The 18,226-nt window shown below is 47.1% G+C and overlaps 1 protein-coding gene across 1 annotated transcript in view; it reads right to left on the bottom strand.

The window, feature by feature from the left end:
* The window catches only part of erbb4b (erb-b2 receptor tyrosine kinase 4b), a gene marked incomplete at both ends in the record, with an annotated part of 355,388 nt that overhangs the window by 278,704 nt on the left and 58,458 nt on the right, over nt 1-18,226 (bottom strand). The window contains one exon of the mRNA XM_083638160.1: nt 6,939-7,125. Coding sequence (XP_083494286.1) covers nt 6,939-7,125 — 187 coding nt within the window. The remainder of the gene's footprint in view (nt 1-6,938; nt 7,126-18,226) is intronic.

Genomic DNA, 18,226 nt, shown 5'->3' on the forward strand with positions numbered 1-18,226 from the left:
GAGGGGCAGGGTGCTGGACTGATCTGCCCTGTGCTCTGTGCAGGAGGGGCAGGGTGCTGGACTGAGTTGCAGCAAAATGCACAGTTTGCGTTGTACTTTGATTTTTTTTTTTTTTTTTTTATCAAATTGTACATTATCAGCTTTATTTTAGCATTCAAAAGTAGCGCGAGACCCCTTCCTGGCTGTTCATTGGCTAATGAGTAACACATTTTGGTCCTCCGCTGACACCACTCTCTCTCTAAATTGCTGTTTTTTGTTTTGTTTTTTAAGATTATTTTTTGGACATTTCGCCTTTATTTATTTTTAAATACCAGGTGAGCTACCAGGATACCTAAATTGCTCTGGTTAACTCTATTGTGCTGCACTACACTCTTGTCTACTCTCGTCACTTGTGTTGGACTTGTTAGCAGGAGTGAGAGACATTGGGGTGAGAGGGAGAGAGCGAGCGGGTCAGTGATGAAGCAGAGCCATGGCTGCCCTGCCTGCACATCTTCCCTCTCACTCGGTGGCTCAGGGCCATGGATGGCACTTCAAACGGCAGCCTGACTCTCGCCGCGCGCGGCCAGCCTCCACTCCCCCGGCGCTGGCCTCCACTTGGCACCACAATGAAAAGGACCAGCTTGGCAAAAAAGAAAAAGGGAAAGGAAAAAAAAATAGCTGGTGGTGGACTAATTCAATTCCCAGCGTATAGCGCTGCCGTCATACCAGAAGGAATGCGAGATGGAACATAACACGGCAGAACATGGCTGCACATCCAGCGGAGGCCGGCTGTGTTGTTCCTCTCCACTCCGGGGGATCACCGGGAAGAAAGTGTTGGAAGAGAACAATGAGAGAAATGTGAATTATTTAAAGAGGGTTTGGAAAAGGGAGGAGACACAAGCTCGCTGCCATGCTGCCTCTCTACAAAGTGCGGCGAATGTACTGGAGTCTCCCAGTATAGACTCAGAGGGTATCTTGACACATCCAGCGTCTTTCTTATGTTGCCTGCTCGATGTTTCCTTGTCATCACTGGAGTCCTGCTTCGCATATCGCTTCCAACACGCCGCTGAGTGCAAACAAGTTCCGTGCACCTGCAGTACCGTGTGTTCACACTGCTAGCTCGTCCTGATCGAGAAATGTGCAGCGAAAGCCAACATAGCCTAAAGTAAACAATCTTCACTGGCATCCCTCATCTCTGGTGACATACGTTCTGTTAAATTGTTAAATCCACAGACGCTTGTGTGTAGAAGGCTGAAGTAACATAATGTATGTTATGATTGCACCAGGGGGGACAACAACAACAAAAAACACATTAGCAGGGTTGTCACTATGGGGTCAAGAAGGGCGGACCAGAACTCAACGAGATCTTTGCTCTCATTATTATTCAACCAGTCCAGCACACAAATGATTTGCTGCTCTCTGTGTTGATCACTGACAAAGAAGATCTGTGAGGTGGGCTTTAGCTTCAGAATGAACAAGTAACGCCTCTGATCTCATGCTGTACCCCATTTAGCCCTGTGGTGGGAAAGCTCTACATCTTATTTGCAAGTCAAGAGCTTCGTCTCTGGCTGACCTCGGTGTCACGGTGCCCAGAGGAAACCCAGGAGCGCAAGGTTGCACTCTTCATAAAGAGGCAGGCCCGCCCACGCAGAGAACCTGTTTGCTACAGTACTTTCTCTCACGCTCGCTCCCTCCTCGAACTTGTGAAGAAACAGGCTCGGTTTGAATGCTGAGTGGGATGAGAATGACCGAGGAGATAAAAGCGCTTCACAGCTCGGCGAGACCGCGTCAGATCTGTGTGCGAGGCTAAAGCATCATTACAGTAAGACTCATACTTAGGCTAGCCCTCTTTTGGCCCCATGTGTGGGAGATTTGCCTTAAACCAGGACGAAGCAACTACAATGTCCAAATGCACCTGGTGACCTCTGGGATAAATATAGCCTCAAGCAGGCACCTGGTGACCTCTGGGATAAATATAGCCTCAGGCAGGCACCTGGTGACCTCTGGGATAAATATAGCCTCAGGCAGGCACCTGGTGACCTCTGGGATAAATATACCCTCAAGCAGGCACCTGGTGACCTCTGGGATAAATATAGCCTCAGGCAGGCACCTGGTGACCTCTGGGATAAATATAGCCTCAGGCAGGCACCTGGTGACCTCTGGGATAAATATACCCTCAAGCAGGCACCTGGTGACCTCTGGGATAAATATAGCCTCAAGCTGGCACCTGGTGACCTCTGGGATAAATATAGCCTCAGGCAGGCAGCTGGTGACCTCTGGGATAAATATAGCCTCAAGCTGGCACCTGGTGACCTCTGGGATAAATATAGCGTCAGGCAGGCAGCTGGTGACCTCTGGGATAAATATAGCCTCAGACAGGCACCTGGTGACCTCTGGGATAGATATAGCCTCAGGCAGGCACATGGTGACCTCTGGGATAAATATAGCCTCAGACAGGCACCTGGTGACCTCTGGGATAGATATAGCCTCAGGCAGGACCTGGTGACCTCTGGGATAAATATAGCCTCGGGCAGGCACCTGGTGACCTCTGGGATATATATAGTCTCAGGCAGGCACCTGGTGACCTCTGGGGTAAATATAGCCTCAGACAGGCACCTGGTGTCCTCTGGGATAGATATAGCCTCAGGCAGGCACCTGGTGACCTCTGGGATAAATATAGCCTCAGGCAGGCACCTGGTGACCTCTGGGATATATATAGCCTCGGGCAGGCACCTGGTGACCTCTGGGATATATATAGTCTCAGGCAGGCACCTGGTGACCTCTGGGGTAAATATAGCCTCAGACAGGCACCTGGTGTCCTCTGGGATAAATATAGCCTCAGGCAGGCACCTGGTGACCTCTGGGATATATATAGTCTCAGGCAGGCACCTGGTGACCTCTGGGGTAAATATAGCCTCAGACAGGCACCTGGTGTCCTCTGGGATAGATATAGCCTCAGGCAGGCACCTGGTGACCTCTTGGATATATATAGTCTCAGGCAGGCACCTGGTGACCTCTGGGGTAAATATAGCCTCAGACAGGCACCTGGTGTCCTCTGGGATATATATAGCCTCAGGCAGGCACCTGGTGACCTCTGGGATAAATATAGCCTCAGACAGGCACCTGGTGACCTCTGGGATAGATATAGCCTCAGGCAGAACATTACATTACATTACATTACGTCATTTGGCAGACGCTTTTATCCAAAGCGACTTACAGTAACACACTTTTTGTCAGCAATAGAGCAATCAACTATGGAGCACAGTCTATGACAACTACAAATCCTGAAGGAACAGTGGTACGAGTTTTAGTTTAGGATTTTTTTTTTTTTTTTTTTTTTTTTTTTTTTTTTAATATTAAATAAAGAGAGAGAAAGAAGTTAGATCAAGAAGGGCCCAGGTGGAGCCTGAAAAGGTGAGTCTTTAGTCTTTTCCGAAAGATCGGCAGTGATTCAGCAGTCCTGACCGAAGGTGGCAGCTCGTTCCACCATTGGGGTGCCAGGGAGGAGAAGAGTCGAGATCGGGATGAGCGACTTTTGAGCGCCCGTAGCGAAGGAGGAGCGAGGCGCCCTGCACTGGTAGAGGAGCGAAGGGAGCGGTGAGAGGTTTGGAACCTGACCATAGATTGCAGGTACAGGGGAGCTGACTGGTGACCTCTGGGATAAATATAGCCTCGGGCAGGCACCTGGTGTCCTCTGGGATATATATAGCCTCAGGTAGGCACCTGGTGACCTCTGGGATAAATATAGCCTCAGGCAGGCACCTGGTGACCTCTGGGATAAATATAGCCTCAGACAGGCACCTGGTGACCTCTGGGATAGATATAGCCTCAGGCAGGCACCTGGTGACCTCTGGGATAAATATAGCCTCAGGCAGGCACCTGGTGACCTCTGGGATAAATATAGCCTCAGGCAGGCACCTGGTGACCTCTGGGATAAATATAGCCTCAGGCAGGCACCTGGTGACCTCTGGGATAGATATAGCCTCAGGCAGGCACCTGGTGACCTCTGGGATAAATATAGCCTCAGGCAGGCACCTGGTGACCTCTGGGATAAATGTGAGCCATAGATGCCAAATATTTGCTGAGAGTAGACATGAAAATTGACAGAAAATTCAGAAAATTTAGGGGGAAGAAGAAGAAGAAGAAACTCCCCATTTCTTTGCAAGTATATTTCACAAGCATATATTTTCTTTGTGAGTGTGTCTCTGTGTTCATATATTTGCCTGGAAGCAGTCACTGAATCATCTGCCATTTGTTGTTATTTTCTGTCATTCCAGGTATGTCCTCATCATCTTATATAGTTGGATATAGTCAAAGACTTAAAGACTTATTGTTGCTGCTGATAGCATCCTTACAGAAACAAACGGTGGAAAAACTTTGTATGGGGAAAGCAGAACTATTGATGATGTAACAGCTAAGACTCACTGATAAGTCGAGGAAGATGTGATTGCTGCCGAATTCAATTTGAACAACACCCTTTATGTCTTCACTGATTCCAAGGATAGCAATTTGAGAATTATTAATTATTAATTATTAATGAATTATTAATGAAGTGAGTGAAGTGAATAATAAACTTTAAGGGGGAGATCCTGTGAAACATTCATTTAAAACACCCCCCCCCCTTTTAGCTGTTAACTACCTCTCAGTGAAGCCAATAAAACATTCCAGAAATAGCTTTCAAAACATCTGCTTCTGACCAGGGGCGGAGCTACACTCTCAGTCCAGAGGGGGTGGACCATTCTCAGTGGGCCCTTCTGATAAAGTCATTTTAAAAGTCACAACTGTAAAATAGTTGATATATCCCCTATCCTCTCCAAAAACACAATTTGTGACTTATTGAGCCAAGTAATATGTCCAAGAAAGCATACAGTGAAGCCACTCTACAGAAAGCTTATTCTGAAGAGAAGAACAACAAACAGGCTGCCAGTCCTGTTCAACATTTTCAGCACCGAGGACAGCGCACGGCACTCTATACATGCATCAGCACCACCACCGATGGACAGTGACAGGCTGTGACAGACAGCAGCAGCCTGTCTGTCACGCACGCACGCACGCACGCACGCACGCACGCACGCACACACACACACACACACACACACACACACACACACACACACACACACACACACACACACACACACACACACAATACTTTGTGCAATAGTCAATTTTGGTGAGTTGTTTCTATGCGTTTCAGTTATATGACATGTACGTAGTAGACTTTTTTTCAGTGAATGATAGCCTACATGTTACCTTTTTATTTTGTAGTGATAAGCACTACAGGACCTCACAGGCTGTGCATAAAAACAAATGCTGTCAATTGTACAAGGAACCCTCTAACCTCTAAAAATATTAATGTTTCGCCTACATTAAGAATTGACCACAAAGTAGTAACATGTAGTCTACTTTTTGTTAAACATGACCTACACACTACAGCAGTAAAAACAATAGGATATAATATGTGAGGAAACCTCTGTTGTGTGTTACACTATGGAAATTACCCCTGTCAGAGAATCCTTTGTTGTTGGAGGGTTTGTTTTCCATAAACTGAGTTTAAATAGGCTACATCATCTAGCTACATTAGCATGAATATCATTGATATCGAGAAAAATCCTTGTGATTATTTCTGAAGATTTTTCTAACAGCGCGTACCTCCGCAGCTCCCGGGGCACGTTGCGCTTTGCAGGGAGAGAAATGAAATGAAGAAGTTAAACAGTGAGTCGTGTTTTCACCACATTTCTTTACCCATGTAGTAAAACTTTGATTTGTAATTGTTCATTTTTAGTCATTTCAACAGGTAAATGTGTTGTGTTGAGAGAGATTAAAAGCAGCACAGAGTAGGCTATCAGGGCTGAGAACTGAAACGCCTATTCAGTAAAAACAAGTTTGGTGATTCTAGTCGTGCTGATATACGGTTGTTTGAGAGTGAAACATCACTCAGTACCCCACATAATGGTGTTTCATTGTGACTTTTCATGGGCCGTTCTCACTATTATCACTGTAACATGATGATCACTTGGCTGCAGCTCTGACTCTGAAAGCATCTGTCCCAGCGTGGAGCGCACACACGATCTGTGGAGGTCTGCGTTGCGGTGCCTCGCAATGAGCGATTTGATCTGCATGCTATGCGTATTGACTCTCTCTGTCTGTCTTTCTCTCCCTTCCTCATTCTCAAACTTGGCTAGAAGCCAAGGTATGGCAAGTGCCATACCAACTTGACGCCTATGTATTCAACTAAGCAACAAAAATGCATGTTCAGTCAGGCAGATTGTGCCCAAAAGGTGGGCCCATTTGTGACGGGTGGGCCCCCGCGCACGCTCCGCTACAGCTTCTGACCTGTCCTGTTCCCTGAGGGCTCACATCAGTGCGCTAATTGCAGTAATTTCCGACTCAACTCCCGATTGAAAAATGTCAGCGCTTCATGAAAAACGGAAACCCCATAATTGATTCTGGTAAGTTTTGTCAATACTCATGCTGAGCAATGTGCGTCACTATCAAAGCACACATGCGTACAGTAACACTGTACTGTATGCTCGGTACTGGGAGCCTGTGAGGAGAGCGAGAACAGACATCAGAGCTGCCTTTTGTAGCTGGAGGTAGAGAGAGAGAGAGAACTGTGGTGATTCATCCACTTCAAACACAAGGATAATACTCATTTGTCTGGAATTAGCATAACACCGTGTTTAAGTGCGTTACTTGTTGGCTGCAGACTTGACAACCTGACTGACAGAAAACATCAGACGATAAGGGGAGGATGATAGACCAGGGTGAGAATCTCAAGCAGTTTCCGCACAACAAGGCGGATCGCACATGTTTACAGATCCATCAGCTACCTGGCCAGCAGAGCACAGTTCAGCATGGATTTGCTCAGAAGGTGTGAAGATACTCAACAAACACGCCGAAGACAAAGGTCAACAATATCCAAACAAGAAACACATTTCAGACGCTGAGACGCTCACCTGTGAGGTTTTTCAGTCCCAACTGGCGCAGGCCGAAGTTGCCGTCACGCCGGTAGTTGAGGAAGACGGCGAGGGAGTAGCGGTCCTCGTACAGCTTGGTCCCTCGGATAATCCTCAGGTTCTCCAGGGGCAGATAGTCGAACTGGTTGAGGGCCACCAGCACGTACCCCGTTACCTCCCGGATAGACTGCAGAGAGAAGGAGTGGCGAGAAGAGTCAGTCTGCAATTTAGCTGCAAATCACATTTATCGCTGTTGATCTAAAGGAAATGTACAGCAGTGCTGAATACATAATAACACTGTAAGGAAGCTATTCTGCACTTCTGGGATTGTTATTTGTTCTATAGAAAGTGTAATTAATTGTGTTCCCTTCTGCTTTGGTAATGTATGGAATAGCTGTGTCACGCCAATAAAGCATCCATTGAATTGAAATGATTAGAAAGCGCGAGGGCTGAGAGACAGACGCAGAGAATGCAGCAGAGAAGAAAGAAACAAAGAAAGACAATAGAAAGCAAATCACAAACACATTGATCATTGACAGCATCATCAAGGTCAAATTCAAGACATTCAACCATGTGAGTCAGTTGTTCGGTAGCATCTGAGCAAGGAAGATTCATCCCAGGGCGCGCAACCTTGTCGCAAAACTTGGCACGGTCCTCAGCGCTCGAGTCCAGGGGCCCGGCCCGGGTGACTGAGCCACAAGGACAGCCATCGCTTCACACTTAAAATGTCATTTAGAAAGGGCCCGGGGTATAATGACTGCTGAGACTTTGGCAAGAGGCCACCCGGCCGGAGCCGCCGACACGTGAATCAAAGTGACAGGCCCTGTCCTCTTCTCCTCTGTCATCTGCCATGGTGCTGGCTGTCATTAGCAGACAGGCGGACAGAGAAGTCTTTCCACACCGGCCTGCTGATAATCAATACTATAGGCTTGTGTGAAGTGCCTTGGCAGCTGATAATCAATACTGTAGGCTTGTGTGAAGTGCCTCAGCAGCTGATGCACTGATAATCAATACTATAGGCTTGTGTGAAGTGCCTCAGCAGCTGATGCACTGATAATCAATACTGTAGGCTTGTGTGAAGTGCCTTGGCAGCTGATAATCAATACTGTAGGCTTGTGTGAAGTGCCTTGGCAGCTGATGCACTGATAATCAATACTGTAGGCTTGTGTGAAGTGCCTCAGCAGCTGATGCACTGATAATCAATACTGTAGGCTTGTGTGAAGTGCCTCGGCAGCTGATGCACTGATAATCAATATTGTAGGCTTGTGTGAAGTGCCTTGGCAGCTGATGCACTGATAATCAATACTGTAGGCTTGTGTGAAGTGCCTTGGCAGCTGATGCACTGATAATCAATACTGTAGGCTTGTGTGAAGTGCCTTGGCAGCTGATGCACTGATAATCAATACTGTAGGCTTGTGTGAAGTGCCTTGGCAGCTGATGCACTGATAATCAATACTGTAGGCTTGTGTGAAGTGCCTCAGCAGCTGATGCACTGATAATCAATACTGTAGGCTTGTGTGAAGTGCCTTGGCAGTTGATGCACTGATAATCAATACTGTAGGCTTGTGTGAAGTGCCTTGGCAGTTGATGCACTGATAATCAATACTGTAGGCTTGTGTGAAGTGCCTTGGCAGTTGATGCACTGATAATCAATACTGTAGGCTTGTGTGAAGTGCCTTGGCAGTTGATGCACTGATAATCAATACTGTAGGCTTGTGTGAAGTGCCTTGGCAGTTGATGCACTGATAATCAATACTGTAGGCTTGTGTGAAGTGCCTCAGCAGCTGATGCACTGAGCTGAAATAAGTCCTAAGGAGGGCCTGGGTGGCGTTGCCATGGCGGCTGACAGCTGTCAAGAGAACATGGCCATCAGCCAGCAGTAAGTAAGAAGCAGGCACAGCTCTGTCATCATTACCCTAGTGATTACCAGTAATAGTCACGGACGGACCAGTCTGGGCTGTCTGTGTGCATTTGGGTGGACGGGTGGAGATTCATATTGTGTGTGTGTGTGTGTGTGTGTGTGTGTGTGTGTGTGTGTGTGTGTGTGTGTGTGTGTGTGTGTGTGTGTGTGTGTGTGTGTGTGTGTGTGTGTGTGTGTGTGTGTGTGTGTGTGTGTGTGTGCACACACGCGCTCGTGCATTTTAAGCTTTCTTTAGCGCTTGGACGAGATGATGATGGTTGATCTTTGAAGTCTTGTGTGTGTGTTTGTGTGTGTATGTGTGTGTGTGTGTGTGTGTGTGTGTGTGTGTGTGTGTGTGTGTGTGTGTGTGTGTGTGTGTGTGTGTGTGTGTGTGTGTGTGTGTGTGTGTGTGTGTGTGTGTGTGTGCGCGCACGTGCGCGCGCGTGCGTTACCCTGTTTAGAAACTGACAAACTAGTTGGGAAAGGAGATCAGGTTACCGTAGCTAATTTGTGTAGAAAAAAACAAAACAATATTCTAACATTTAGAGAAGACTGTGGGTGGGTATCCTTTAGAGAAGGCTATTATATTATTATTATATTATATGGGTGGGTACTGGAGAGCGAATCTGGGAACCCAGTCTGCCGACTAATAAGACTCTGGGACAGACGGCCGATATTTCGGGCGTTCCAATGTAGAGTGGACGTCCACACCAAGACTTCCGCTTCCGTGCACCACGGTCACTGTTTATAGTCCGATTGACCCGAGATGATATAGTTGTTGTTGATCTATCAATACTTTTGGCACGTGTGTTTTAGGTCCACACCACATGTTGGCTCATCTCTATAAACATATGAGACATCATCGGACTGTAAACAATGATGGAAGCGGAAGTCTTTGCACGGACGTCCGCTCTACACCGGGAACTCAAACGGCCGTCTGTCCAAGAGTCTTATTACTCATCAGACTGATCCAGATTGCTGGAGAGCTATGCATGCATGTCCAATTGTCAATGTCATGTGCATGCAACACTGAACAAGCTCACCCTGCAACCCTGCTGACTCACCCTGTAACCCTGCTGACTCACACTGTAACCCTGCTGACTCACACTGTAACCCTGCTGACTCACACTGTAACCCTGCTGACTCACCCTGTAACCCTGCTGACTCACACTGTGACCCTGCTGACTCACACTGTAACCCTGCTGACTCACACTGTAACCCTGCTGACTCACACTGTAACCCTGCTGACTCACCCTGTAACCCTGCTGACTCACACTGTGACCCTGCTGACTCACCCTGTAACCCTGCTGACTCACACTGTAACCCTGCTGACTCACCCTGTAACCCTGCTGACTCACACTGTGACCCTGCTGACTCACACTGTAACCCTGCTGACTCACACTGTAACCCTGCTGACTCACCCTGTAACCCTGCTGACTCACCCTGTAACCCTGCTGACTCACACTGTGACCCTGCTGACTCACACTGTAACCCTGCTGACTCACTGTGACCCTGCTGACTCACCCTGTGACCCTGCTGACTCACTGTAACCCTGCTGACTCACACTGTAACCCTGCTGACTCACCCTGTGACCTTGCTGACTCACACTGTAACCCTGCTGACTCACACTGTAACCCTGCTGACTCACCCTGTAACCCTGCTGACTCACCCTGTGACCTTGCTGACTCACACTGTAACCCTGCTGACTCACCCTGTGACCCTGCTGACTCACACTGTGACCCTGCTGACTCACACTGTAACCCTGCTGACTCACACTGTGACCCTGCTGACTCACACTGTGACCCTGCTGACTCACACTGTGACCCTGCTGACTCACACTGTGACCCTGCTGACTCACACTGTAACCCTGCTGACTCACCCTGTAACCCTGCTGACTCACTGTAACCCTGCTGACTCACTGTAACCCTGCTGACTCACACTGTGACCCTGCTGACTCACACTGTGACCCTGCTGACTCACACTGTAACCCTGCTGACTCACTGTGACCCTGCTGACTCACACTGTAACCCTGCTGACTCACACTGTAACCCTGCTGACTCACACTGTAACCCTGCTGACTCACACTGTAACCCTGCTGACTCACACTGTAACCCTGCTGACTCACCCTGCGACCCTGCTGACTCACACTGTAACCCTGCTGACTCACACTGTAACCCTGCTGACTCACCCTGTGACCCTGCTGACTCACTGTAACCCTGCTGACTCACCCTGTCACCCTGCTGACTCACACTGTAACCCTGCTGACTCACCCTGTCACCCTGCTGACTCACACTGTAACCCTGCTGACTCACACTGTAACCCTGCTGACTCACCCTGTCACCCTGCTGACTCACACTGTAACCCTGCTGACTCACCCTGTAACCCTGCTGACTCACCCTGTGACCCTGCTGACTCACTGTAACCCTGCTGACTCACACTGTAACCCTGCTGACTCACACTGTAACCCTGCTGACTCACACTGTAACCCTGCTGACTCACACTGTAACCCTGCTGACTCACACTGTAACCCTGCTGACTCACACTGTAACCCTGCTGACTCACACTGTAACACTGCTGACTCACACTGTAACCCTGCCTCACCCTCCAATACGACCACGGAGCTCCCAGGCTGGGTAGGCAAGTGACCTTGCTATAACCTGGTACAATTCTCCATCTGCAATGACCCTTTCTTGCTACCTCACCAAGCATTTGTATTGCTTTAGCGACCTCCACAAACAGGGGACATCATAAAGGGAAGGGGGGCAAGGAGGGAGAATGAAAGTGTGGAAGATGGTACACAGCATTGTCTGCTCCGGCTAATTTAATTTAGGCATACCTAGCTGATATTTAATTCATTGGTGCTTTTTTAACCTTTTTCTAAAGGCGTTTTATTCCCCAGGCTTGCTGGCCCGCTAGCTTGTTATTTTCAAGCCACCAAATCGATCCTCTCCAAAGTGCAGCCTGTGCAGAGGGAAACCGAGCGAGGGAGAGAGAAGATGGCAGGTACACACTGTTCTTCTTTTCTCTGCAGATTGTTTGTTCAACAATGAGACGTGTGGAAAAAAAATGAAAGAATGGGGAAACAACTTGTAGTGATTACAGTGCTTTGCTGAGCTAATGGGCAGACGTGCCCCTCGTGGTCACTTTCATTAAACACCGATCAACAAAACAAGCACACCCCACCACTGGTGCAGGCAGACACCTGCAGAAAAATGATGCACAGGCATTAACACACATGCAACCCCTATGGGAATAGTGTTGGAAACCCATATTCAAAAGTGATGGTAATAACTTGAGCCCACATTTGTGTTATGGTTACAGCTAGCTACTGGTTATGATAAAACCATGACTGGCTTTGCAATGGCACATTTCATTGCATGTGTGCCAGCACTAAACCTTATACTGAGTCATTTGCACAATCCCCTCTATTTAGCTACAGCACAATTAGAGCAGTAAATTAGCTGCTAAATATAACATGACCCAATGTTGTCCTGCTTTTCTCCCGGCAAAAATAGCCCGGGCTCCAGGTGTAACGGGGGCGGGGCAATGGTGACTCGTGCTCAAAACCAAGTTTCAACGCTCTCCGTCCTTATTTTCCATTGTGATCCAGGCTCTGTTTGTGTGCTGTCCCACGGTGAGAGAGATGTTTTCTGACCCAGGCTCTGTTTGTGTGCTGTCCCATGGTGAGAGAGATGTGTTCTGATCCAGGCTCTGTTTGTGTGCTGTCCCATGGTGAGAGAGATGTTTTCTGACCCAGGCTCTGTTTGTGTGCTGTCCCACGGTGAGAGAGGTGTGGCAGTGAGTCAAACACGCATGTGCAATGCCTCAATCAGCCCTTTTTGCATTTCCTTCACAGAATCAGAGACGTGTACAGTATTATTTTGATAACTGCTGTTGCTGGGATAGAAGAATGCCAGAGTGCTTTAAGAGGGTTAGATCAGCGTGCCAAAGTCCCAGAAAGAGAGAGAGAGAGAGAGAGAGAGAGGGGTGGTGGTGGTGGTGGTGGGGGGGTAGGGGGGGGGGTAGGGGGAGTCTGATTCACTAGATTAACAGGGATTTCTCCCTCCTCCCCGTTTGTGAAGGGAAGTGTGCCAGCAGAACAAAACCCTCACTTGAGTCGCCGAGACGTGCCCGGTGTTGAAATTGAGTCCTTCAATCCCCAACTTCTGAAAGGGGGGGAGGGGGGGGGGGGGTAGAGTCAACTGAGGGAAGGAGAGGGAGGGAGAGAGAGATGGATACATTGCAGGAGGAGGGGCTTAGTCAAGTGGATCGGAGTGGATCTGCGTATATTTTAATGCATAATTAAAACCCCACCTGTTCCAGTTCAGGGGGAGCGAGCGAGAGAGAGAGAGAGAGAGACACCACAAGGGTATGAGGAGAGGTGAACTGTTTGGAGGGGGATGGGGGGCGGAGTAGCGGGGGGAGTTGGGGTAAAAGTGTAATGACACCATTAGCATGTTTAAAAAGACACACGTTCGCATGATTGCCTCTCATTACCATACATATTGAGGCATGCCCACGTGCTCCGGAGGGCCCGGCCATTGAAGGTGAATACACAGGTGTGCACTGAAGCGCGTGCGTGTGTGTGTGTGTGTGTGTGTGTGTGTGTGTGTGTGTGTGTGTGTGCATGTGTGTGTGTGTGTGCGCATGTGTGGGCGGGGCGATTGCATCACTAAGCCCGGATACACTATTTCCATACAGGAGCGTCTACCATTCAGTAGAATGGTGAGAATCCTCCCAGAGTTTCCGGGTAAGGGATCAACCTTGGCGGCTTGACTGACAGCTGGCTGGAGACACTCTGCTGTCTCTGCTGTCAAGTGTTCTGGAGAAGCGAAGGCGTCGCTAATATTTTGCCATTAAATCTGCACCGCCAAATCTCTCTATGAGCATTTACCCTCGACTGTGAATGTAGAGGAACATCTCCCATGTGACATAACCCAGAGGAGGAGCTGCTCGCTCACATCATCACTGTGTGTGTGTGTGTGTGTGTGTGTGTGTGTGCAATATTTTACAGCCTTTACAGTTGGGATTTGTGGGTCGATGACATCATACCCACAGCAGCATTGCCACCATGACTGTAAAGTGCCAAAAGTGTCCCCTCTGCACCCCCCCCCCCCCCCCCCCCCCCCCCCCCGCGCCACACATCCGATCCAATCCCTGCAGAGTAGCTCAAAGCAAACAGGAGCCACTTCAAACACCTAGAGTTGATGCTGCCTTTGATCTGTGTGTGTGTGTGTGTGTGTGTGTGTGTGAGTGTGTGTGTGTGTGTGTGTGTGTGTGTGTGTGTGAGTGTGTGTGTGTGTGTGTGTGTGTGTGTGTGTGTGTGTGTGTGTGTGTGTGTGTGTGTGTGTGTGTGTGTGTGTGTGTGTGTGTGTGTGTGTGTGTGTGTGTGTGTGTGTGTGTGTGTACGCGCTCGTGCATTTTAAGCTTTCTTTAGCGCCTGGACGAGATGATGATGGTTGATCTTTGAAGTCTTACTGTATCAACTCAGCCCTCAAGAAACAAACCTGTTTTGTGTGTGTGTGTGAATGTTCTTGCACAAAGGAATTTCCAGGTGAGATGGGAGAGCTTTGTTGAAAACAGTAAATAAATAAATAAGAATAGAGCGCATTTTAACCCTGTTTGTTGGTGCTTCATGTCCTTCCCTTCCTCTACGGTGGGTCAATAGAGCTCAACAGTCACGTGATTTTCTGTGACGTTTCCTGCCCCGGAAGAGAGTTCCCCATTCATTTTCTCCACAGACATTTAGAAAAATCCTTATATAACGAGCTTTAAGGCTGGAACCAAGCCAACCTGTGACCTACTGACTCGTGAGTGTTCTTTTGCTTCTTTCTCCACCCCCTGTGCTTACGTGTTTACAGCTTATATGCATGCCTGTGCTTGTGCAGCCAAGACTGTCTATCAACACAGAAACCCAGCATCCAACCAGTTGATTCAGTTATGGCCACCCGAGGCGTCCAGCCAGACCAGGATGACTATAAATAGGAGCCGGCTGCGAAGGCACAGCCGATGGATACCGACTTTTTTTAGGGGGGGGGGGGGGGGGGGGGGGGGGGGGGCGGAGTAAAAAACGTTAATATGAGACTGAATGACTTGTCAAGATGGTCATTTTTTTAGGCGTATAGCTGGAAGGCATTCATTCCTTTTCTACTCCAATGAGAGAGAAAATCCATGCCTGGATTTCTCTGGTAAAAGAATGAATCCATTGACAGAAGCAGCCATTAGTTCTTAAGTGCTGAATCATTTGTCATCTATTCACAAAGCCTTCTGTTCAAATGACATAGTGAGGAGCACAGAGCCTGCTAAGTTAACTGGCTGCATAATTATAGAACTGTCTGCTAACCCAATCTGTCCCAACATTTCAGCAGAGCATGCAGACATATTATTTTCAGTGGTGTATGGCAGTAAATTCAAACTGTCAGCGCCCATTTTACATGACAGTTTAACCAGTTGTGAAAATAAGGTCCACACAGACAGCAACTGGTTTAGCTATTAGCCAGTCATTTTACAAATCATGATTAAACCATGATACTTCATTCATAAGTATGTCTGAAACAGAGGATGGTGGACCGAATTGGTAATTTGTTGACAAATATGACTCCATGCATATTATGATTGTGCATTTTCTTTTTACTTTTTTTTCACCTTTATTTATACAGGGGGAGTCTCACTGAGAGCAATGCTCTCTTTTTCAGGAGCGCCCTGTTCACATTCACACACACATTCATACCTGGAAGCTGACCAGTACAACCACAGTCTGATCTGCTGGCCACTGAGCAGCTCCACTGGAGCAGTTGGGGTTAAGGCCTTGCTCAAGGGCACCTCAGTGGTGGTAATGAGGGAGGGGCAAGCGCTGCCTTTTCACTTTCCCCACCCAGATTGATCCTGCTGGTCCCGGGATTTGAACCGACGACCTTCCGGTCACAAGCTCGCTTCTCTAACCATTGGGCCACCACTGCCCCTAATTTAAATAAAAGCATTATTAGTGGTTCCCACATAAACAGCTGAGAAACCTTTCTGTCTAGCCTTACGACATGCTGAACATGCCCCTCTGTGCCACATGCTGAACATGCCCCTCTGTGCCACATGCTGAACATGCCCCTCTGTGCCACATGCTGAACATGCCTCTCTGTGCCACTCTTTTCAGTGGACAAGTTAAATTGCAGTGCATCACTTGCGGTTCAGTTTGCTCTAATGTGGTTACATCTCCCGATAATGATTTCACCTCGACATGTTAAGAAATTGATTGCTTTGGCTGAGTCCCCTGCCACAGGAACAGACGGCTGTGTTTACTGATGACGTTTCTGCCTTTCATTTGGACAGGACATTTCCCATTCCTATTGCACATTTCCCAACCATCTGGCTCCATAGGGAGGAGATAGACAGAAATGTCCACTGGAAAGTTGTAGAAAAGGTTGCTATCTGCTCAGCTTCACCATCTGTGGCTAAGAACTGTTCAGTGACTGTGTGTGTCAGCAGGCGTGTGCGTTTGTTTGCACATGCGCAGCAGCTGCAGGTATAACTGTAGGATGTGCGAGCTCATGTGCATGTGTGAGTTTTAAAGTGGCACTAGACAAAATGTTTACATTCAGTAGTGATAAGAAATATATTCCTAAATATGGTTCTATAGGGTGCCAGCCCACACATACACACAAATAAGCGCAAGCTATGTTTACAACAATACCCAATATGTCTTTACATATTGGGTATCAAAGCCAGCTTTGAATGACTTGGATAATATTCTGAGAATACTTAACCGGTTTTATAGTACTGATTGATTGATTGATTCATTGATTCATTGATTGATTGATTCATCCATCCATTCATCCATGTGTTCAAACCAAATTATCCATTATCTCACTAGTCTGAATCTACTGTAGCCTAAACCTTTGTTGGTTTTGAAATTTGACATTTTGATTACTGCTTTGGCAACAGAGTTTCTGATCAGCAGTTATGACAATAGTCGTTGAACTGAAGTACATTGAACTGAACTGAGAGGTGGAGGAGGGGTGCAGTGGGGGTTTTCTGATGAGATGGTGGATTCCTTTAAGGCCTAGTTCCTCAATGCGCAGCTCGCGAGACGCTGGCGGCTCTCGAAGCTTTAGTTGGCGGCTCTAAGAAAAGAAAAAAAAGATTTTTCACCCCCTGCTCTCCCCAAAATTTCAATAAACCTTTATGGCATATTATTACAATACAACAATACTGGTGTTGACAGTAACAGAAGGTGCTAAATCATTCAAAACAATAAGCATTTTGCTTTTAGGAGTATTGTGCCAGCGTGCAGCGCTGTTCCAAAACGTGTCAACGTGTGCCTGGGAAACGCACATCCCATAATACAACTGTTCGCATCGCATCCCATAATAGTATGATGATACTTGGGATGCCATTGCGAACATAGATGTGAACAGGTTAGCTAAAACTTCAGCGTCGCCAGCGATGGCCCCCACCGTTGTGGTCGGGGTACGTTTCGAAATCCCAGGCCTGAAAGATTTTCTAGGGGAAACTGGTATATACGTGTGTGTGTGTGTGTGTGTGTGTGTGTGTGTGTGTGTGTGTGTGTGTGTGTGTGTGTGTGTGTGTGTGTGTGTGTGTGTGTGTGTGTGTGTGTGTCAATCAATTCACCCAAGGGAAGTTTAAATAACTTGCCTGTATCTCTGTGGGAGAGATACATGTAGTTTCACAAATGCTCCATTTGATATTGACATTGAAATTAAAACTTGTCTGTTTTGATATTCAGCTTAACATCTTCTTACCCCTTCACTAACCACTCCTCAGAGGAACAGAACAGTTAATTAGGAGGCTTTGATTAAGATAAAGTGTAAAACTCTGAATACAAAAACATTAATAATGGCAAGCAAATTTGACTTAAAAACTCACAAAATGAGGTAGGAAGGAATATTTTTAGAAAATGTCACATTTGTTTGACAACACACCTAACATCCGGTTCAATGAGATGAACATTAATTTGATTATTTAACATGATTTTGCATACATTATGATTATTGTGATATTCATTTCAACCATATCGCCCAGCCCAAGTACAGGTTAGGCAGTTGAGAATATATTGTTTGTTTTATTATTCTTATTATTCTTATTATGCGACCTGCAGTTCATATGATAAACAAACAAGCTATTGGAATTTAAATGTATTCTTACAGTAGAAACATATTGTCTTAAATATTGAAAGCATGGGTGTAATGTGTGCGCCCTCTTCCAGTAATTACAAATACATCAATGTGCTTTTCCATGTTTGCTTTGCAAAGGTGGAAAAATGACACTGAATATCAAATATCCGCTAATTTCACTGAATATCAAATATCTAGCTAATCTCACTCCTTTCTAGGTGAAGGTGGAATGAGCAATGGAGGGGGTGCTAATTGTTGTTCTT

Source organism: Poromitra crassiceps, assembly GCF_964638095.1.
Source record: "Poromitra crassiceps genome assembly, chromosome: 6".
Lineage (NCBI taxonomy): Eukaryota > Metazoa > Chordata > Actinopteri > Beryciformes > Melamphaidae > Poromitra > Poromitra crassiceps.